Consider the following 24,360-nt stretch of genomic DNA (forward strand, 5'->3'; position numbering starts at 1 on the left):
ACCACATCCACCACCACCACCACATCCACCGCATCCACCACCACCACAAGATCCACCACCACATCCACCACTTCCACCACCACCTCATCCACCACCACCACATCCACCACCACCACCACATCCACCACCGCATCCACCACCACCACATCCACCACCTCATCCACCACCGCATCCACCTCCACCACATCCACCACACCCACCACCATCACTCCCAACACCACATCCACCACCACATCCACCACCACATTCACCACATCCACAACCACCACGTCCACAACAACCACATCCACCACATCACCACCACATCCACCACCTCCACCACCTCCACCACCACCACATCCACCCCCTCAACCACCACCATCACCACCACATCCACCACCACCATATCCCCCAGATCCACCACTACCACATCTATATGTGTGTGTGTGTGTGTGGCTCTGTGTGTGTGTAGGTGCAAATGCAATGTTCTTGGATTTTCGTCACAATAAAATACACTGAACATAATCTTCACAAAAGTTATTTACAAACATTTAAGCTATTGCCATTATAAATTATAATAACTTTTATTTAAGTATTAATTATTTACAAAATTAAAAGCCATTGTTATATGTAATATCAAGACATCTAAGTCACGTAAATACAACACACATTGCATTACAAATGCTATAGGTGTCACATTTGCAAAAGTTAAAACTATTGACATTGTAACTGACAAAGCTATTAATTTTGCTACTTTCAAAACCAACACATAAATAAAAAAAAGTGTCATTTACAATATCAATAGCTCAAACTTTCCTAATGCGAGACCTATTGCATTTCCAATGCTTGTTTAGAACTTGAAGCTGTCTTCTGTAATTATTGTTACTTTGCTCTGCAGATCATTTCAAATTCTCTAGGTTAAATTGTTTTTATCTTATTACATTTTTGTGGCCGGTAAGTAGCGTGGAATCTTTCCTAAGCTTCAATTCAGGTTTTGGTCTTTTTAAATATATATTTTAATATAGATGAAGGACACACACTAATAATTAAATGCATACAATTAAAAAAGATTCTCAAAAAGGTGTGCGGATGAGGCTTTTGACATAATTTTGAGTGCTTTCAGTTTAACAACATACACAGTTTTTTCCATACTTATGTGTTGCATAAACAGATAGAAAAGGTAAAATGTGGTTCGAACCCCTTGTTCTCATAAATCAAAATAGGTATATACAACATATACTTGCAGTATCAGTGTTTCACAATTATTTGTCATTTATTGTGTAGAACTCTTAACATGTACTAGGATATCAACGTTTGCACTGAAGAGAGTGCCAAACAGTTGATCATATACCATAACCATAATCAGAGTTTGATTGATTGCTAAGATGTCCCCACTGTTTCTTTAGTCTTAGTGAAAAAGTGCTTTTCTGGCTAGATTTGGAAACAATTTAAGAGACAAACCCTGTTGCTTTTCTTGGCTTTAACCTTTTTTAGGTACTACTTTGTGCTGGAGGAAGACACCAAACCATCTCCGTTTACTGTCACCGTCACTCCCTGTGATGTCCCTATAGAATGGACACTTTTAATGCACAAAACAAGGCACATGTTTCATGGAAAAGTGTATGGTAAGTAACCAAAGAAATATTATATTTGGTAAAGAAATATGCTTTCCTTTTCTTATTTGATCTTTAAATCTGAGGAAGCACTACCTGAAACAAGCATTGGCAAGGCCAATAAAGATTGCCCTGGCAAACTGTTGAAATTGTAATTGTATATCTTTTATTGCAAGCATACACAACAAAAATAAAAATAAAAAAATAATCTGCCACTGTATAACTCTGGGAAAAGAATAGCAAGAAAAAAATAATTGGCAAAGTAAAAGCATTGGCTGACCGGACGTGGCAATTGAAGCACACTTCATTTAAGGCAGATGTGAACATGTCATCTGATCATATGATCTGGGAAAGTGTCATTAGTCATAGTAAAAAAGAACAAATGACTAAAGGGGTCTGACCCTTGCCTCATGTTGCTTGTTGTGGAGGGTGGAGGCAAAGAATGAAATAAAGTTGATGCGACCAGTTGATAAAGAAGACAGATCTAAATCCCCCCTACAATGAGCCAGCTAAACATATCTGTAGTCCAGACCTTCAAAGGTATCATCTTCACCTTTGAAAATAACTAAATTACAATATTTAATATTCAATAGAATCTGTAATTAAACACAACATTACAAGTGAAGTAAATCAGTGGAACATTTAGGCCCCAAGACATGTAAATGAAGAATTGCAAGCAGAAGCGCTTTATTGTGTCAATCTTAGCATCCTGCATTGCATGTTAAAATCCGATTTTATAAACACATATCATACTTGTTATCATAGGTTTGGCCACAGAAGCTAAAGTTGAGTGAAGCATGTTCATTTACAGACATTCTTTTCTATTAACACTGTAGTGCGCCCAAGGGCAACTACTGTAGTGGTGTTAGAATAAAAGTACACATTGCCTTGCCTGAAGAACCCTTAACTTGATCTCTATGTTCGAAAAAGCAAATTAAAGCATCTATTTGGTGGAATAATGGTTTATGCATGTGGACACGTTTAAAAGCATCTGCTCCTGTCTGTAACACAAGTGATACAGTAGTTATTTCCATTGAATCTTTCCTTCTGTTTTGAGTGATGCTCAACATAGAGATGATGTTAGAGTGTGTGTGTGTTCGTATGATCGAATACATGTGTTTGTGTTGCCAGGACTGTACAAATGCAGATTGTGTGTGTGTGTGGGGGGGATATTTATTTGAGACTTCCACCTCTACTACCTAGATTGGACCAGTGTCAGTGTGTGTGTGTGTGTGTGCGTGTGTGTGGGTGTGTGCGTGAACGTGTGGGTGTATGTGTGTGAAGGTTACCCTGCTGCATCCCATGCAGTATCAATGTTGGGTTTTTCAGTAAAGCGTGTGCTGTTGCTGCCTGTGTTGTATTTAATTTGCGTCTCTCTGTAAACCATGCAGTGTGTCATCAGAAATGATTTTATCTTTTAGTAAATCTCATGGAATCGATAGCAACAGCATCTAAAAATTAGGAAAAGTTAGCGGACGCCCTAGGAAGCAAGGGCCTGATGTTCAAAGACCAATTTGCAAACCTGTGTGTGCAAATTGCACACCTACTCGTACAGGATGGATGTGCAATTTGGTAGTAGATTTCATTGCATAATGCCCATTCACAGTGGGTTACCAAACAGCCCACCTAATGGGATAGGTTCACGTTTGAGACTCAGGGCCAGATTTACAACACTAAGCATCCTTAGTTGTTGTGCTGTGTTGCATGACAGTGCGCAAGGAGGAAAGCACCATGGGCCTTATTTATGAAGACCTTGCGTCAGTTTTGAGCCGCCGGTGCGTCACTTTTTGTGACGCACCAGCGGTGTAAAAAATGCGCCCCGTTGCGCCATATTTAAAAAGTGACGCATCTAGGTAGATGCGTCACTTTTTTGAACCCCTGCGCCACATTATACCTGCGTCAGGTATAATGTATGCAGAGGGGGCGTTCCCCCGCAAAAAGCCTCGTAATAGTGACGCAGTGAAATCTATGAGATTTCACTGCGTCACTTTTAGGACGCTGTTGCGTCAAAATCTTGCGCCTGCCTCACAGCAGGCGTAAGACTGACGCAAGCCCTTTCACATGGAGCTTTCCCCATGTGAAAGGACGCATTGCTGGAGTTGCGTCACTTTTGTGACACACTCCAGCAATGCGTCACTTTTGCGCTTACAGATACGTCAGAAATACTGACGTATCTGTAACTCCTTGCGACATGATGCGTCATACATTAAATATGACGCATCAGGAATGTCGTAAGGAGTGCGCAGTGAAAAGTGACGCATCACTGTTTTCACGCAGCGATGCGTCACTTTTCATAAATGAGGCCCCATATCTACAGAGATATGGTGCTCTCTTTCCCACTCCCTAGCGCTGGCACACAATCATGCTGCCTAGCGCAACATACACACATTTGTACCATCGTGCAAGGGTGTCCGCGTAAGTCTAACCTAGGACTTGCACTGAAAGGATACCCATAGTGCTGAGGTGATGCAGAGCATTGCTTTTAGGCAACTTCCCAGTGCAAAACAAGTTTTGTGCTGGAAAGTAAATCCAGCAAAAATATTTTTGCACAGGTATGTGTCACTTTTTTGATATAAGCCCAGTGCAAAACATTTGTAATTCTGGCCACAGGGTGAAGGGTTTTAACTGCAGGTATGGTTGCCAGCAAAGGAAAACAGACAGACATACTTGAATTTCCTTTCCCACAAGAGAAACATTTTTTAAACATCACATGTCAATTGAGGGGCAGAAGCTGCATTTGAATTATTTTTCCCATTTGGGCACACATTGGGGAGAACATGTAGTGGCTCTGATGACCATGGCTTGCTCCTCAAGGTTACCTGCAGTGGTTATTTTGAACTGGTGGTTGCTGGTGGAAACCACTGTCACTCATTTTTGGGGGCCAGCACTTTTTTTCCTAATGAGACATTTCCCCAGAGCAAGAGAGTGAAAATCACACATAGAAGAAAGGGGAAGGCAGAAATAATGTTACAAAGGGCGAAAGTAGGAGTTTGCAAGATTGAGATAAAGGGGCAGGGATTGTCTGACAGTGGATTCAAGGGGCCTGAGGTGGATTAAATATTTAGCAGATATGGTATTCTTCATGCCGACATTTAATAGTGCTGGATGCAAATTTCTGGGCACCGGATGAGGGACTCAATCTTTTACAAATTAAGCTCTGGCTACCTGATGTCATTCTCAAAAGGGAAACTGTCCCAATGGAACAGTTTCACTTTGCGAATCAGTTTACCGCACTCTTAGAGATGTTTGTAACATTTCAAATGTATACCACTGCAGTTGTGGTTTCAAAGTTTTCATAAATGTCATTGGTACTCCGAAATAAGAGGGGAACGCCCCTTCCACCTGCTCTCTTCTTTCCATTTTGAAATGGGTTGCAAACACTCTTCTACAAACTGGAAATACATTTTTGACTCGTAAAGCAAATTGTTTTGTACATAACAAAATAATATTGTGTTCACAAACTCTGTTTCTTTGTGATTCAAGGGCTTTGTGATTGCAAAAGAGTTTGGTACACCGAACCTCAGGTTGTAATTAACAATTTAAAAAGGACAGCAAACACATTTACGGAATTGTTATTTCAAGTTATGATTTCTTATTAAAAATACATTATTTCACATCAGTACAAGGTACAAAAGACTACAAACTAAGTGAAACAACATTATGTTATTAAAGCTTTCATTTAGGCATCGCCACTCACCTAGAATTTTACATAATTCTCCCAAAACTTAAGCAAAGCAACTGATTTTTTTCAGTTACAAATCTTTTTTTTAGTGGAAGAATCTTGAAGGATGTAAAATATTTAAAATGAAGTGGCGGCATTATGATCAGGGGGTGAAGGTGAGCAGGCTTATGGCCATGCAGCTGCGCCAACTGAAGGCTAGTAGTGCCATTCTGGCTATCAGAGTGGAGATGGAGGAACTTCTGATGCACCCGGTAGAGATCACTGAGGAGCTTGCCCGATTTCTTAGAGCAGTTTATTGCTCAGAGGCTCCTGCTGACAAGACCTTGGAGCAGGATTTTCCCAGGACCATCTGACTGCCCACTTTGTCGGACGTGGAACGTCAGCTCTTAGAGGGTAAAATCATGGGGGATGAAATCGCGTATGCCATAGGCACAATGTCCAGTAATAAGGCCCAGGAGTTGATGGGTTCTCAGTAGAGTTTTGCAAGATTAACAAAGACCTGTAGGTTTCCTTGCTTTACAAATTCTATTAAAGAGCTTGAAGTCCTGACACCCTGCACCCAGAATTCAACAAAGTGCTCATAAGTCTAATTTTGAAGCTCAATGAGGATCTGAATAGTTGTGTGAGCTATCGACCCATTTTGCTTCTAAATGCAGATATAAGGTGCTTGCGAAAATTCTGCCGACTCATCTCAAGCGGGTGAACCTGAATCTTATTGATGACTCCCAAGTGGGATTCATGCCCAGTCATTTCTCTCGCAATCATATGTGCTTCCTGGCAAATGTCGAAGAGCATGTTTGTAATTACAAAGAGAATAAGCTTCTTTTGCCTTTAGATGCCAATAAGGATTTCGATAGGGTGGAGACAGTGTACTTATTCCGCACCATGGACAGAGCTGGACTGGGTCCGTTTTCTTTGGCCAACGTCAAATGGCTTTAGACTTTCCCCTCTGCTCAGGTTGATTATGAAGGCCACTTGTCTTGAACCTTTCCTATCCTGCGGAGGATGAGGCAAGAATGTCCATTGTCCCCTCTCTTGTTTCCCTTGGCACTGGAACCCTTACTTGCCGCCATATGACAGTCGGGACTCATCTGGGATATTGATACACCTGCAGGCGAATGCAAGATTGCGATTTAAGCAGATTACATTGTTCTATCCTTGAGTGACCCAGGAGCTTCTGTTGTGCAGCCTATTTCTTTAGTTGACAGGTTTTCAGTCTTCTCAGGATACAAGAATATTTTGGCCTAAGAGTGAGTTACTCTCTGTGCCATTCTGAAAACCATGACCCTCCTTGGCAGCTTTTAACTTCACCTAGAAACCTAAGGGTTTGAATGATTTGTGCCTCAAGATCAACAGGATTCAGAAAAGGGGGTGGTGATGGACAGAGTATCTGAATTAAACAGAACACTCATACCCAGTCAACAGATCAGGGCTTGATCCATCACCGTTTTTTAGCTCACTGCACCATCCCAGCTCAGAACCTGGCTACATGCAAATTAGTCTGTCCCTGGCCCAGTGCATCATGGGAACAGGGCAGACCAAACTACCAAGCCAATTCTTATACTGGGAAGGAAACAAGCTTCCGGGGACAGGTTTCTGGCATTACAGCCGTCTTCGGCCCGGCTTGCTTGAATCCTGATGGTGCAATGAGCAAGGGACTCACATCTGAGTATACCCTTCCACGCTTATGGTGGACAAAACGATTCAGAAAAGGGGGTGGTGATGGACAGAGTATCTGAATTAAACAGAACATTCATACCCAGTCAACAGATCAGGGCTTGATCCATCACTGTTTTTTAGCTCACAGCACCATCCCAGCTCAGAACCTGGCTACATGCAAATTAGTCTGTCCCTGGCCCAGTGCATCATGGGAACAGGGCAGACCAAACTACCAAGCCAATTCTTATACTGGGAAGGAAACAAGCTTCCGGGGACAGGTTTCTGGCATTACAGCCGTCTTCGGCCCGGCTTGCTTGAATCCTGATGGTGCAATGAGCAATGGACTCACATCTGAGTATACCCTTCCACGCTTATGGTGGACAAAACGATTCAGAAAAGGGGGTGGTGATGGACAGAGTATCTGAATTAAACAGAACACTCATACCCAGTCAACGGATCAGGGCTTGATCCATCACCGTTTTTTAGCTCACTGCACCATCCCAGCTCAGAACCTGGCTACATGCAAATTAGTCTGTCCCTGGCCCAGTGCATCATGGGAACAGGGCAGACCAAACTACCAAGCCAATTCTTATACTGGGATCAACAGGGGCTTTTCTAAAGTGGTACAGGATAACATTCAGCCCCTTATAGCTCACATGGAGCAGAACTTTGCTCTGTGGTCTGCTCTGTAGGCATCTCTATGTGGGAGATTCTAGATGGGGAAGATGGTTAAGGCCCATCAGTGCAACTATGTTTTAAGCATGCTGCCCCTCCTGGTCTGGGCCACGCTGCTCCACACCTTTAACACACTTATCAAGCTATTAATGTGGCAGACAGGAAACCTCAACTTTAGCCCGCCAGACTCCATTTTGACGGGAGACATAGTTTATTTCGCATATGTTACATCACATGTCTTTGTAACACAGTTGTTACAATGAACGCATTGTTACATCGCATTCGATTACATCACAAGTCGTTATGACGACTTCTGTAGGGGGCAGAGGGTGTTGGATTTACAATCCAACACCTTCCCTGCTCCTGCACAAACTGGAGTAGGAATAGTAAATTATACTACTCCTAAGTCCAGCGCACCCCTACAGCAATTCGTTGTAACAACTGCGTTGTAATGGCCTGCGATGTAACGCATGCTCTATAATGACGTATAATCCATTTTGACACTAGGGTTGGTGACATAAATTTACTGGATATGTGCTTATAATACCTTGCGTACCATCTGTTTTAGATGCCCTCCTTGCTGGCCCCCGCAGATTCCATTCCACAGTGGGCCACTTGGGAATGTACCGTGGCCCATGTACCTGATGGTATCGGGCTCCTGTACAACTTTCTGTTGAGGGACGCAAGTTACCCCCATACTCTATGGGCTTCCTGGACAATGTATTGGCTCCTGGGGGTTCATCCAGCAGTCCATAAGGGGGGCCTCTATGGTCAAGTGCAGCCACTACCGCTGCACGCCACCTGATCTCCTGAACTCTTTCGGTGGAATAAGGGAATTGGACTGTAAGGGATTACTGTAGTGAGATTCTTTTCATTGGTTTGAAGTGCTCAGATTAAAATTTTAGCTTTCTCAGTAACAGTTTTGGCATTGCTGGCAGTTGCAGCACTGCCAAAAAGGTCTTCTGGGGCATGACCCGCTCCACCTTCCTCTCTCCCTGGTGCTGGATTAACTCAGGGCGTGGGTCCTTCCTGGGGGGCTGTTTCAAAACTGTATCACTTCCTCATTGACAATCTTTGTTCCCCGGACATGTGCACCTCATCCTGGGTCGACTGACAGGAACGTCGAGGCACTGAATATTCTGATGAGTACTGGAGGGAGTTTTTAGATTGCCACAAGCACTCTCTTATGGAGGCATATCTGAAGTACTCCAACTTCAAGTTTCTCTATAATTGGTACTGGACTTAGTATAAGCTGTGCAGAGCTTGGCTGCTGTCGAAGGATACCTGTCGGTGCTGCTCCTTTGCTGGGTTTGATTTGCTCCATGTTCTTTGGTCTTTTTCAGCCCTATTGCAATTCAGTGTGGCAGACCGCCCCTTTACGAGTACCCATCCTTTCTAAGACCCTGCTAAGGTCCCTCTGGTACATGACTTTACGGACTTGGAGGACATGTCCTCCCATTGTCGAAGGTGGTTGTCAACAGCACTCATGTTGGCCAAGATATGTATCCTTTGCCAATGGAGCTCTCAGGTGCCCACACACCAGGAATGGTCAGCGGAGCTGTACAGGTTGGCCACATTTGAGCGGCTGGTGTATAAACATCAAGACTGTCTACCTGTTTTCAAGGAGGTCTGGGGCCCCTTTCTGTGGCTGAGTGTACCCAAACCCTGAACCTCTGGGACGATGGCTCCTGCCCATACCGCAAGGGACCAATGCTTTCTTCCCTAGGGACCCTGGGGGGGTCACCTGGTGTGGGCTGGTACTAAGTCCTGCTGGAGGAGTGCTCCTGGACTTAGCATTGTCCACAGAGGCGGTCGTTTAAGCAGGAGTGGAGCTTGTGGGTCGGCATATGAGTGGGGGGCAGTGGGTAGGGGCTCATACTTAACAGAGTTTTGGTGGACACGCTGTCTGGTGAGGCACCCTGTTTGGATGGTGACAGTGTTCCTCTTTCTGCAACTGTAATTGCTTCTTTATTCATGATTGTGATTTTGCTTTTTACATGATTGTGCTCTTTCTTTTCCTTCTGTTTCTATGATAATCTTTCCTACTGTATGCACCTGTCATAGGACATTGGCAATTGATGACTGTAAACCTTTGAAAATCTGAATAAAGAACTGTTCCCCCCCAAAAAAGTTAGGTATAGATCCCTGGTTTTTGCTTGGACGATATCGATGCTACGCTCTTGCCATGTAACGACCCTGGATCACAGAAAACATTAAATAAAGCATTTTTTAAACAAGGTTTGAGATTTGCCACACTTCCGCCCATGGATTTTGGTGCATTTCCACATTTAACAAGACTACTAAACCTGGGGGTGCCTCAAAATGCTACACCTTCATGGGGTGGTGCAACTAGCAGAAATATCTTTATTTATGCTCATTGTTTACTCTTTCTAAGTGAGCTTACCGCAGCACACTTAGAAAGAGGATTAAACCTCAGAGGTTTGTTTTTTGTGCAAGAAGGTGTCATTTCCTGCACAAAAATAATCCTGCCCACAACACATGCACCCTTGCACCCTGCACTGGCACAATGGTGCCTGCATTAGTGCTAGGCAGCAGATTGTGCACCAGAACAGGCAGAGAGCAGGAATGATCCATATATTGGTAAATATAAGGCATTCCTGCTCACTCACTTTCATGCTGTGCAGCAAATTATCTTGCTGTGTTGCATTTCATGAAAGATTGAAAAATTTGGCCCCAGGTGTACAAACACCAATCAAAAAAAGGGGACTCTCTAGGAATCCTCACCTGAGCTGCACACTTGCATGGCAGGTTATAGGTACTCCAGAAATTATAAAAGCACCAGGGTCCTTATTACACATGGGGTGCACTGTCCACGTTTGCACCATGGCATGCTTTTAATGAGGTGTGCCAGGTGCAAATAGAGATGGTTCCCTCTATTAAAATGAATGCACTGCCCCATGGGTAGCTGCAAACTCATGCTGTCCTGGGGGGGGGGGGGGGGGGGGGGCAGCACATGCAGTGAAATGCAGAACAGCACACACCTGTTGGGAGTAATATATCACAGGCACAAAGGCAAAGTGATTCCCTCATTGCATGGGCCATGCCCCCTTTCAAATGAGGAAATGTCCTCTGAAGATAACACTCGTGCTACATGTGCACTGGTGCTATCATTTTTACAGAAGGACTGCATAAGCATCTGTGACTCCTTCTGTAATAGCATAGTGCCAAGGGGGTGCATAATGTGGGCACACATGCCCATTGCACACATGGGAAACTATGGATAATACGGGCCCAGGAAGGCTGATACAGAGGGCTACTGCTAGCTCACTGCTGGCACGCAGCTCACCACTGCACCATTCTACTTCCTTGTCTTAACATAATAAAAATAAGTGGCAAGTACCTAAATGTAACATGATGAGTTTTTGGTTTTGGGCATGTGACTATGTGGGTCAGAAGTGGGGATCCTACCATTTGAATCAAGGTATTTTACCTCTGTCTGCGCCTTTTAGTTGTGACTGAGAGACAGGTTGAGGGAGCGTTTCAGAGGGAGGCTACTGTCTGCAACAGCTAGGGTAAAAATATGCCCTGTAATGTTTTTCTTGTGCACCCTCGACACTGTATAAATAAAAAAATCAGTAAAGTAACTTGTTTGTATTTTTTTGCAGGTGATAATGACAATCTGGATTCCCCTAAGTCACAGTCAGCTTTGAGATCGATTTCAACACTCTTTCACTACAAAGGAAACTCTGTAGAGACATATGAAGGGAAACTGTTGTATTCTGCCATTTTTCTGTTGGAATTTCTGTCAACGGAGAGAGACACTCATATTACAGTGTATCTAACAACAGGCAAAATATATAATAACCTCTTTCCCGAATTACCACCTGATCCACGTATTGATGTGGTTGGCAGTAGCCATTCCTCTGTTACCTTGGCCTGGAAGCCAAGTCCATCTGTCTTGCATCACAAGGAAAACATTCACTACTGCCTTCTTGTTAATGAAAAGCATAACTATAAGAGCTTGTGTGCAGCGGAGACAGTCATTAGATCTTCTGAGATAAAGTCCCCTAAATCATTAGCTTTGTCAATCTCTCCTTATAACATACAGTCACAGCAGGTGATGAAGTGGTCTGTTGATGAACTCAGTATAATAAGCAGAGCCAACAATGGTGAAGTGAGACAGATTTGTATAGGCACCAGAAATAACTATATGGTCGCCAATCTAAGGCCTGGCACTCAGTATTACTTTGATGTTTTTGTGGTCAACCTCCTCACCAACGCTAGTGCTGCCTACACAGGAACATTTACAAAGACCCTTCAAGAACCCGAACCCAAAGTTACTGCAATGAAGGATGGAAAAGTAATTCAACTGAATCTGAAGGGACAGAAATTAAACAGCTTCCAATATCAGGCCAAGAATAGGATGGTCCAATTTATCTTTTATTCATGCAATGGCCAAGTGCAGACTCAGATATTCAAGAATGGTAAGATGCTGGTATCAGAGAGGTTTGAGGGCTTGAGGTACTATACTCTCAATGGGAAGGAGATGGACATCTATCTCGTGCAATTGAGATTATCGGAGCGTTCTCCCAACTCTTCTGTGAAGGTTCAGGTGTCTTCTCATTTTCAAAAGCCTATGTTCCCTCCTTTTCCTGAAAGTTTTAAAATAAAGTCATTCAGCAAACTGAGGACATGTGATTCCATCACCATTGCATGGCTGGGGACACAGGAACGGAGCAAGTATTGTGTTTACAGGAGAGAGATCAAGGAAGATCACATTTGGCGAGAACTGATGAGTGCTGACAAATGCTCTGGCCCAGAATCCAGAAAAAGATCTGAAAAGGTGCTCTGCAAGTATTTTCATGACATCAATCTTCAGAAAGCAGTGACCACGGAGACTGTTACTGGTCTACAGCCTGGAACTCCTTACATCTTTGATGTCTATTTGATAGGAGCATCAGACATTCCAGTCAGATATCAGAGTAAAGTGGTAAAGACAAGGAAGATATGCTGAGTGCATGCTTTATGTCTTTCACAAAAAGCAAGTCAACTGGACTTAAATGAAAGGATAATGAAGGCTTGATTTGTTTTGTCTTTTCAAACTCAAAGTCTTTTGTGTTTGTCTAGAGAGTCTGCCTGCTTCCTTTAACACAGGGACACACGTAAGAACCTCAAAGACAGACATCTCCACCTCAGGGACAATGTGGATTCAATCTGTGAAAGCTGTATGACATTAAATTGCCATGATACACTAACCATGCCTTTTCCACAAATTAAATATAATTTTTTTCCATTTGGATCAGGAAAGACAGAATGGTTGCTCTACCTGATCTGACAATGTTTTGAGATGTTATACTGCAAAGGACACACAGACAACTGCTTAATGTGTAACCTTGCCTGTTATTTTGTAAGTAAGTCGCTAATACTTTTCAACTCTCAAAATTCTTCAATTGAAAATTCCATTTGGGAAATTATATTTTCTTACTTTCAATGATTTTGTTTTCAGTTTTTCCAGGAGATCTATCTTCACAGAATAGTAACCTTATATATCAAATACAAGGCTCAGTTTTTTCTTCAACATTCCTGTTGACATACATTTATTTCTACATTCCAATTAACTAACTATAAGTTTTGAATTAAAGGGAAAAGAGGTTCATGGAATCACCCTTGATTTTGTGTACAGGAGTAACACCACTCGTATTTATTTGTATTGCTATAACTTCCGAATTCACAGCTAACTTTGTATTATCTTTACCCAATGCGCTATCCCATTAATTACTCTAGTTAAGCTCATTAGCTGCAATAATACTAAGAACTCCATCTAATTTTCCATCTTTAAAAAACACACTTTGAGTCAGCTGTACTGCTATTTTTGTTCTCAAAATGCACATTTTTGCATTACAAGTTACTTAACTTTGCGTGCCGCTTTTTGAATAAAATCCCCTTTTTCCTATTTTCACTGGATTGTCAGCCCCATTATGTGTGTCTCTGTAAATAAATATTCACCACAACATAATTCCTTTGAACTGCTTAATAAGACCTATGTACAATGAATTTTACAATTCCCTCAAAGAGGGACATATTACAATATATTATAAAAACAGCCTTATGTAAAACCATTATTTGTGAAGCCCACTTTAGAACCACTATTGATAAAGTACCTTGCGGGGTAAAAAGATCTGGAAATAGTTATGACAATACAGCTGGTTGACCAGCTTGAGTTAGTATTCAGTCTGGGTTTTGTCCAAAGAGAGGAGCAGTTGTGGACATAAAGATTTATCAATGTGCAGCTGCCTATAACGTCCAAGTTCTCACTTTTAGTGATGTTGGACCAGTCAGAAACCTTTGAAAGTGTTGATCATTGTGTCCTATTTGAACGACAAGATATAAAGGGTAAAGTATTCAATTTTTGTAGGGACGTGTTTTGCTTTCTTCTGCGATGTCACTTTATGAGAGTGAATGTTCAAATAAATGTAGCCAAGAATATCACAGTATCAATAATGTGTACCACAAAATCCATGTTAATGCCTATCATGGTTAATGTTTATCTTCAAGTTTGACATGACGTATTGCACTCACTGAGGATGGGTTTGCATAATTAGGCAAATGTTACCTGAATTTTCTTCCAATGTAGAGAAAATAGTATTTCCAGACTCTTTAATCACTATAATGTTATATAAACTTGGTTGAATTAAACCAGCTAGCACTACTGAAAACAAGACTAAATTGGCAATATTCAAGACTCAAATAGCTCTAAGAAAGTTATGTCCATTTTAATGGAATATTACAATTTTTACCTGAGCTTTTTCCAAAATGTCAGCCAATTCTGATTGGAGATCACAGGATGAGTCTGGCCTCATCCCATGTTGTAGCACACCTTGACTAATGTTTGTTATTTTTTAAAACATACACGATTTGCTGCCATTAGTCTTGCAGGCATCCATGGAAAACACTATAAGATTTGAGATTACCCAGAAGGGCGGCATATAAACCAGCCCTCGCAGCTCTTCATTGGCTCCCCATCAAGAAGAGGGTACTGTTCAAATCTCTTCTCATATGCCATCGTATTCTATGGCACAAGGCTCCTACGTACCTGGGAAATTTGGTCACCAGATATGTGCCGGGCAGAACTCTGAGATCGGTAGGGACGGGGCAGCTTGAAATCCCTAGGATCAAGAAAGCCAGGATGGGAGGTTGTTCATTTAGATTTCTAGCCGCTCAAAACTAGAACAAACTTCCAACATGTCTCAGGCTGGAAAGGTCTGAGACTAGGTTTAGGAGCCTCCTCAAAACTTATCTGTTTACCAACTAGCGTCATCAAGAGTTGTGATGGCGTATTTCTTCCTTGTGTTATCTGACAGGCTTCTCCCTCCACAGCGCGGGGACACGCCGAGATGGCGTAACCAGGCGCTATATAAACTCCTTTATTATTATTATTATTATTATTATTATAATACTCCCACTCTGTGAGGGTTACATTTGTAGTCTATCAGAAAAGAATACATTACAAAGTGGAAACTGAAATCCAGTCTAGCATTTGAATACCCAGCCAAAATCTTCTGAAGGATACATGTGTTAGCTATATGCCAAAGAGATATTTAAGGAATGCTGAACAAATCTGTAAATAGTCTCTCATTTTCATAAATCTACTTTTGGTGATTTGGTGTTTGAACACTATTACTATATAGAACAAATATCTTGATAACCACCCATTAGAATAGAGGAAAATGCTAGGTTCTCAGGAAACAATTAAACAAAAACTATCCAAGACCTGATTTAAATAATTCTGTCAGGCCAGGGTATTGTATATAGGTAGTTGTGTTAGGGCAATATTAAACCACATAGACTAGAAATAGAGTTGAAAAGCAACCAGCCTAAGACACTAAAATTCAGGAGCAGGACAATTGTTTCCTTCTCCACATGCAATCTGCCCACAAACTATTAACACGAATCATACATGTTTCATCAAACCTATGACTTTTCAGTAAATGGGACATTTGGAGCTAAGTAGACTTTAGGAAAGTACAAAACAATACACCAGTTCTATAAAATTTCTAATTGTGGTAGGGGCATGCTTGTTATTGGTGCCCAGCATAGCTCATGGAGGGCAGAATCCATGGGACGTTTTCACTATAGCCATGTAATAAAAATCAAAACACAATGAATCTAAACTGAAATTCTTTTCATAGCGAGAATTTATCCTGAATATTGTATCCAGCTCATCTGGAATTGTGCAGGACACCACTAGTAAAAGTAATGCAAGGGATGATAGAAGTATTGATAAAAAACTGTTGACGTGGAAGGTGTGATGTTTGATTGCCCTTTAAGTATGTTTTCTGGGATGGTAGAGCTTAGGTGAAAGTGGTTTTTCCAGTTGTAGGATAATGGTAGGGAAAGTGATTTGAAGATGAAGATGGTACACTGGGATTTTGTAGTGATGGTGAGCAAAGTGACTAGGAAAGCATATGAAGTAGGAGGTCCAATTGAGCTTGAGGGGGCCAGGAAGTGGATGAATTTCACTGAAAGCTAAGGAATTGTATGTAGACATTGTTTAAATAAGGCATAAACTTGTAGAGAATGTTGCATACATAAGGGCCTTTACACAGCTTAAGGTTAAATAGATTTATACTTTTCCAGTGTTAACTATGATATTTGACAGAGGTGAAGGATGCTATTTGGGTGAAAAGTTGCATTTTGCTGCCAAAATGCGTCCCATATTCCTAGAAGAGAATGGAAGTACAAAGGCCAGAGAGAAAACGGAAAGATGGCAAAAGGAATAGCCTTAGGTGCACTGAGCATTCGTAAACCTATCACTGCCGGCTAAGCACAATAAACATTAGCTAGCTTGTAGCCACCCTATCACAAAATATAGATGTGGAAAACAATAACACACATCTGGAATGCAGAGTTACATATGATCCTAAAGTGTGTATCCACCACTGAGCCATTTTCTTTATCACATTGAAGAAGAGAGAAATAGATTGTCAGAATCTCTGTTAAAAAGTGGATTTTGGCACATAATGTAAATACCTATGGATGACAAAATCCATGCCAGGCTTATTTTCCATTGTATTGTTCGTAGTACTTACGTGATACAAGGTTGTAGCCAGCAAATTATGTAGTAACCATATAGTTTACCAATGGGTTACCTATTGCTAAAAAAATGTCTCAACTTTTTGCTGCTAGAGTAAGACAAAATGAATGTAAAAACGAGTTCTACAAAGGGATTAGTACATAACAGAAAGCATTCCCATGGTCTCAAAAACCGAAGTGGAGCTTTTGTGTCTGTTAAAATGCGTATTAGATACTTTAGTTTTCTTTTCAGATTTTGATGACCATTTAGAGTTTGGCAGGAGGTAGGTACCACACAAAAAGAAATGGTACTCCTGCCCTGCTCAATTTCCCCTGCTTTAGTTGGGTAGAACCTCTGCTGGTTCTGTCAGCACAGGTTTTGACCTGACAGCCTATCTGACACAAGGCTGTCAGGTCAAACCTTTGGACAAGGTGCCCAAGAAATACCACAGACACCACAGTTGTAGATTCCTGAGGCCCATACAGAATTGGCAAAGGGCCCAAGAATACCCCAGCCACCAGATTATGGGGGACTACAGGGACCCACCAGTGAAGACAGGGTCCTACTTATACAATAGGTACCACAGCACTGGAATAAAAGTGTGAACTCAGAGGCAGTGTAGATGAAATTCAACGAGTACAACAAATAGACATGTCCCCATTAAGTGATGGTTCAACTCATGTGGGATGTTATTATTTGTAAATCTTTAATGTGCTATTCATAGGACCAACGAGAGTCAACTGATATGGGTGCCACATGGCTTGGAAAGGCCTTGAGCATGCTGACAATTCTAGTGTGTAGTAATCTGGATGTTACTTCCAAAAGCTGACTGCTGTCTTCACCTGTTCTTCAAGAAGGGCATCACTTTAAACATTGACATCAATGATCTTGGTTCAGGCTGTTCTTCCTTATTTCATATATCAGGTTTTTAACAAAAAAATTATGTTTCTTGTTGCATCCATTGATGAAATTGTTTCCGTTTAACCATTCAGAAGCAATGAGTTAACAGTCCATAATAATAGAAAGCTTATTATTGTAGCAGGTTCTACAGTGGACTGCTAAAATAACACTGCAGCAATTTCAGCGTGTTATAATTTCCACCACTTGTCTTATAAAAAGATTAAAATCAATTGTTCATGTTTCAGCCACCAGGCAGAGTGCTAGTTCCTGGTGGCAATCTGAAGAATGTTTAATATGGTTTATCTTATCCACGTAGGTGCAGTGACATCAGTAACTTGGAATATGAAGGTGCACTTATGGCTATCTTTACTATTGAACCAAGGGAGAGAGTACATTTTCATTGCTTGCCATAGGGCTCATGGAACCCTTGCCTGTCTCCTGATATTTTGTTTTCTTCCTTCTCCTTTCACCAGCTTGCCACCCCAAATCTGCTTACTATTTGTTTTTAGTGGTATTTTTATAGCATTAACCTAGTGCTGAGATGCAGGAGATCGCTTCCGATAGTACAAGTAATAATTTGAGTAGGTTACAGAAGCATAGATCGGTGCTTACATTTGCTTAATGAAAATAACATTACCAATGATAGATACAGGGCTATGCACTAAATAAGCAGATACAATAGGCCAGAGTTGGAACAAAGAAAATGGCATTTCTTTCCTCCGGGTTAGGAGTTGAGGGATTGGTCTTAGATAAAGGTTGAGATCATTCTAAAGCAGGAGTGGTCAACACAGACCCTGGAGGGCCTCTCATTGAGTAAATGGATTTCGTTTACATTGTATTATTTATGATGTTAGAGGCAGGAAATGGGGGATTAAAAAAATGCAGTGGGTCATCCTGTTCCAGGTAGAAGGCTGATAAGCCTGCCTTGATGGTCCATAAAACATGCAGCCAAATCTGTCTTATCAAAATTGGACATATAGATTCTAAGAATCTATTGAAAAAGTATGTGTGCATCTTGAAAATCTGATATGATTCTTGAGAACATATTTTGGTCACCCCAGCTTTAAATATTTGAGCATAGCAGAATCACTGCCCATTTGTTTCTCATTCTTCCAAATATACCCATGCATTCAATCTCAAAGTGGAAGCTGGAATTACATGGATACCCATGGTGCATTTACAGAACTACTTCTTGATCTGACACAGAAAATGAGTAAGGATGCTAATAGATTTCTACAATTGAAAGGAAAGGTTGAGTCATTATACTGAATTTTGCCCAGCTTGTCTCATAGACTGCCATGGTCTGCCCAGGCAAGTAGCATATGTGTACTTGAAAGCATCATTGTTTGCCATTGTTCTAAGTCAGATTAGAGGCTTTTGTCAGTGAGTCTTGTATTATATCATCAACCATTAACAGGACAATGTTTGCCTGATGATAGGAGTCATAGATGACAATAATTGCAGTGCCATAAATCACGCTAAAATACATATAAACATAACTGGTGTTTTAATTTCTCATGAAGCATACCTAGGTCCTGCATCAACTCTAAGTGTAATGATGTTGGCGACTGAAAGTTTGCAAATGCATTGAGGTTCGTAGATGCATGATATGCCTAAACAGTCACATCACTGACATTTCAAAGACAATGTTTCTGAACCTCATACTATGTGATAGATTATAAGCTGTTACAACGCAGAAACATTAATGGATATTACTTTAATACCATTATGAATGAACCATCACACCTGTAAACACAGGTTTTCAAATATATAAAGTTTAGATATGCTTAAAACAGAGGTTGTGCCATCAATATCGTACTATCTTGGAATATGGAACATTTAAAAGGCTTGCAAAAATATTCATGGTAGTAGAGCTTTTTGGAAAGCTGTCAACATACTAAAGACCCACTTCAGAGGTTGACTGTGATTATTTCATTTTTAAAAACATATTGTACAGCAATACATCCTTTTTGTCATGTGTATATGTTAATTTACCTTTGTGAAAATCAAATCTCATTCAGATAATGTTACTATTGTATCAATCTGTGGATATCATTTCATTAAAAAAATCTTTTTATATGCTGGTCTACCTGTAAAATACTGGTTGAGCACTTTGCAAATGTCACTTCTGAAACTATTGGAGAATAGATTTCCATTGATGTTTTCTTTAGTTATAATGAAGTACAATTTTCTCCATTGGACTTATTTACCTTAAATGTGTTTTCCAATCTAATCATGTGTGTGGTTTTAAATTCTGTACAAACCCTTGCCGTATGTATCTCATAAAATTTCACAGATAGAGATACTTTTGTTGATCTCTATAGAAAGTAACATTCCTGTCGTTTGAGATGGGCATTGAACAGAAGGTCAAATTTAGAAATACATCTTTTGAAATAAATTTGTAACTCATTTTTTCTCCAGTTTCCGTGGGTGCTGAACCCAGATTTCTATCCTGGCTAAATAATGCTGTTTATTTTTGCTTGTCTGTGGTCAATAATGATGTAAAAGTGTCTTGGGTGGAGTGAAAGTGGTTAAAAGCAAAATAGATATGCTGGCCATAGAAAAGGTCAAACTATTTTGCCGTATTCTATTAAACCAAGGATTACAAAGAGGGTCCTGAAGAATAATTTCATGCTAAATTAAAACCAAGAAAACTCACTAGTGTAGCGTACTCTCTGATCAATAGATAACATCTCTTATTATAACACTATTAATACGGAAAGAAACCTGTTTTTCACTTTTGGTTCTAACTTTCATTACACTTGTTAAATGAAGTTTTCTTTGAACAACAAAAAGAGTTAAGAAATTAACAGAAAGAAATTCTCAGTTTTAATCTCCTTTGTTTGAAAAATAAATTGCACATTGCTGGCCACCAGTTATAAATTGTGGCTCACTAACTATATTTATTGGAAAAATCAAAGATCGACTGAAAATCCAACATCAATTTTATACCTGATTCATTTTTTGACTCACGTCCACAGAAACTTCTCAAATTTCACTTCATTTATTCCGTTTCTCAGTTCTAAAAACATTTTGATGAAATATACCTTTACAATTGGATATTTTTTCATGCAACTAGAACTTTCATAGTCTAATCTGTTCCATTGTTTATTTCCTTCCACAACTTTTGCAAGTTAGTGTGGAAATTCATTGCCAAGATTGCAACTTGCAATATTTCCCCATCCTATATTGTGTTATGAAAAAATCCTTCAGGGGCTGTTGGTAGTGCATCTGAATTTGATGCCCAGTATCTCATCACCAGACTTCTTATATGTATAGTCCTTTCTTCCGTGGACCTCTTTTAAAAATGAGATATAGAGGCTATGACTCCTGATCACTAAATATTATCTGTATGTACATTTGTAAAGTCCTACAGCACTGATCTTGTAGTCTATCAACTAGCTATCCATTTTGGAATCGAAATGATAATAATTACATTGTGTTCCTGCATATTTACAGCAACCACTGTGAAAGTGTAGTTAAAGGAAGCTAATTGACTAATCTTGGAAGATAAAATTGTACAGATGGTTTTTATGCCATTGTGTGAGGCATCTGCCAGTTAGGAAGGTTCCCATCAATAGTCTGTTACACAACAAGGGATGGGAGATTAAAGACATGTGGACAACTAGGACAAGAAACGCATTTCTCCAGATACAGTTTGAGGCACCAAGTGTCCGGCTGGCAAAACCTTGCAAAAGAAGAAGTTTCCACAATAGGAAATTGAGATTTGATAGCCATATTGAATTGTGGGTATCAAAACCCCACAACAACATGGTGTATAATCATGAAGACAGCTTCAAAACCGTTCCAATTGGTGGTCAGCAGAGCAGCCAGTCACTTCAAACAAAAACAGATTCAAGATTAGAACTAAAGAAGGGCTGCATAAGAGCAAACCTATGAGAAAATGATAGTGGTGAAGCAGTAAACAAAGACAGCGGGTCATAGAACTTTAAGCAACATATCTACAGTTAAAGAATGAGTTGACTTTTAACACTCAAAGTCTAAGAACATTATTTTGAACATCAGATGATAATTATAAAAAAACTATTCTCCAATAGTTTCAGAAGTAACATTTGCAAAGTGCTCAACCAGTATTTACAGGTAGCCCAACATATAAAAAGATTTTTAATAATGTATAATAGATTTTAAAATGCTTCCATAGTAAAACAAACATCATTCTTTAGCATTTGTAAAAAGCATAATACAACTCTACAATTGATAAATTATACTTTCTTAACAGTGGCACTAAAAACATCAAGATATATACTCCATAGTATTTTTAATAAAAGGGCTAGAGTGATTAATCTGACATGCCATCACATGGATAGACGCAGATGCTAGAGCTGATATATTGCCTAATGGGAAGCACAACAGATTACAAATTGTGCTATTTCAAAATCTAAACAACAAAGCCCTTTCCCTGTACAATTAACAAATAGGGTTCAATACCTGCTCTTGTTTGTGCAAAAATTAACCAAATTGTGGATGTAGTTTGTTTATGTACAAAATAAGTAAGAGGGGCAAGACCACAGCCCTGTGAATTCTTCACTCTAAACGGAAAGATTTAGTCTTCTCTCCCATCGGAGAGATTGAGGTGTATTTAAAAAGAAAGTTCAACCAAAATTTTCAAGTCTTATATCTAAAAGGAGAGACCATATATTCCCACCAATAACTCTGTCCAATGCACAAGATAAATACATAAAAGCTAGATACAGTGGGAAGCCCCTTGCTATAGTATATTTGCTCATTATCGATTGAGGTTTAGAGCATCGCTACCAAGTACCTAGCCATTGCCCAAAACCATTTTGAAGCTGAGTACTTTCTTATTGCAGGACCGTGGCGTTTGTATGCGCAAGACCATATTCTTCGTTAGGACAGAAAACATCATATTAACCGTCAAAACAGAATGTGTCTCATCGGGTAGCAATGATTATACACACCTCATCTCCTCAAGAGCCCAAGACCTTACTTCCAAGTTTTAAACATCTTTTACTAACATGCTTTCTGCCCTACACAATGACTGTTTTGAGTACCTTTATATACCAGGTATTTGGCCAAACATCCAACTTCACACACATCTTCCCATACTTACATCAATCTACAACTTATCTTGCATTAGGGCAGACAATACTTCAAAGTCTGGTTTAGCTTTCACACTGGGAACCAAATTCACCAACCTTTCACGTAACACAACGCAGCAAGCAAAGTTGCTGTGACGCTTTTCGTGAAAGGGAGAGAGCAGAAATCCTTCAAATTTAAAAAGCTATAGAGCATTTCTTCTCTCTCCTTGCTCTGGCGAACTGTGTGCAGCCTGGTGACTGTGTTACAGGCAGGATTGTTTTTGTGCAGCAAAGGACACCTTCCTGCACATGAAAAATCATTAGAGGCATGTTCCTCTTTCTATATGTACTAAAGAATGAATCAGATGTGGAAAGAGAAAATAACAAAGGGAAATAAAGATATTTCTCCTTACTAAGCTTCACTTGGGAAGGTATAGCATTGTGACGCATTCCCAGGTTTACAAGTCTTTGTAAATCTGGGAATGCACCAAAATACATGGGTGCATCTGCTCTAATGGAAATCAGGCTGTAGTTTACCCCCATACCAGCAGTGTCATGATATGCCTGCTTGCAAACCAGATGAATCCCCTAATTTCCAGATATAGGACCCCACTATGAGATAGTCAGACTAAACTGCAAGGATTCTGTGTTGATGGAAATGAGGGGGCATATTTGCAAGGACATTGCGCCACCAGAGCATCACTTTTTACGATGCTCTGGTGGCTCAATTACCTGCTCCACACTTTGTGTGGCTTAATGCTGCATTGTAAATATTGTACCCTTTAATGCACTTTTCTGCTTCAAAGGGGCATGCAAAGGGTGTTGTTGTGGGTGTTCAACCACAACACCCATTGCTTTTTAAAACAAACCTATATTTAAGGATCTGTAAATCTGAGGCAGCGCCAAAAACGAACATAACTAAAAAGCAGGCGTTAGAGTGGCACAAAAAGGAAAAATACTTTTATATCTCCTCATTGTTTGCTCTTTGTATGTATGCTGCATTCTGCAGCACACCTAGAAGGAGCAAATCGCCATTCGTGATTAGTTATGTTCAGAAAGGTGTCCCTTCCTAGAAACACAATCATTCTGAAGTGCAGGCACCCTTGCACCATGGCGCAAGGGTGTCTGCGTTGGTGCTAGGCAGCTTTTTTAGCACCAGCCCAATAGAAAACACAGGGGTGCACCATATTCTTGTGTGTGCCGTGTGTGTCATTTCTTTCTAAATATGCCCCAATGTTTGCGGCCAGGAATACAAGAGTGGGAGCACAAGGCCATTTATAATAGAACAGGGTGGTATCTATCACCAGGATACCACTTTGCCCAAGTTGAATTTGGATCCTCAGTCTCAAAATCGGTTTGTTCTTTAGACTTACACCTGATGTTTCATATGTGGTTGTTGGTGTGGCATAACGGCCAGGGCTGCAGATTTTCGAACTGGGGAATCAGGTTTGTGTCCTGGCATCTGCAAAACATCCTATGATTCTGGGCAATTCAATGAATCTCCAAGTGCCTAACAAATAACAAACAAAAAAATTGAATGTGCCCTTGTGCAATGTAACTGGTGCTAGCACGTTGTAATGGATTATCACCATTAGGTGCCACACAAAGAGTCCATCAGAAAGCTTCAAATGTGGCACTGTCACATAAAGCTTGTTTACTATTACTATAAATTCAGTTCCAAATGCCTGGAACCCATGAGTGAGGTTCCAGAGAGAATATGAACATGCATTTGCAATGCAATAGGTCTCACATTTACAA

General features: G+C 40.4%; 1 protein-coding gene across 1 annotated transcript in view; it reads left to right on the forward strand.

Annotated features, from left to right (window-relative positions):
- The window catches only part of LOC147711304 (protein NDNF-like), a 46,602-nt gene extending 26,386 nt beyond the window's left edge, over positions 1 to 20,216 (forward strand). Inside the window, exons 3-4 of the mRNA XM_086922040.1 lie at positions 1,474 to 1,604; positions 11,235 to 20,216. Coding sequence (XP_086778166.1) covers positions 1,474 to 1,604; positions 11,235 to 12,583 — 1,480 coding nt within the window. The 3' untranslated portion in view covers positions 12,584 to 20,216. The remainder of the gene's footprint in view (positions 1 to 1,473; positions 1,605 to 11,234) is intronic.
- The last annotated feature ends 4,144 nt before the right edge of the window (positions 20,217 to 24,360 follow it).

The sequence above is a fragment of the Lissotriton vulgaris genome, chromosome 5, assembly GCF_964263255.1.
Source record: "Lissotriton vulgaris chromosome 5, aLisVul1.2, whole genome shotgun sequence".
NCBI classification, from domain to species: domain Eukaryota; kingdom Metazoa; phylum Chordata; class Amphibia; order Caudata; family Salamandridae; genus Lissotriton; species Lissotriton vulgaris.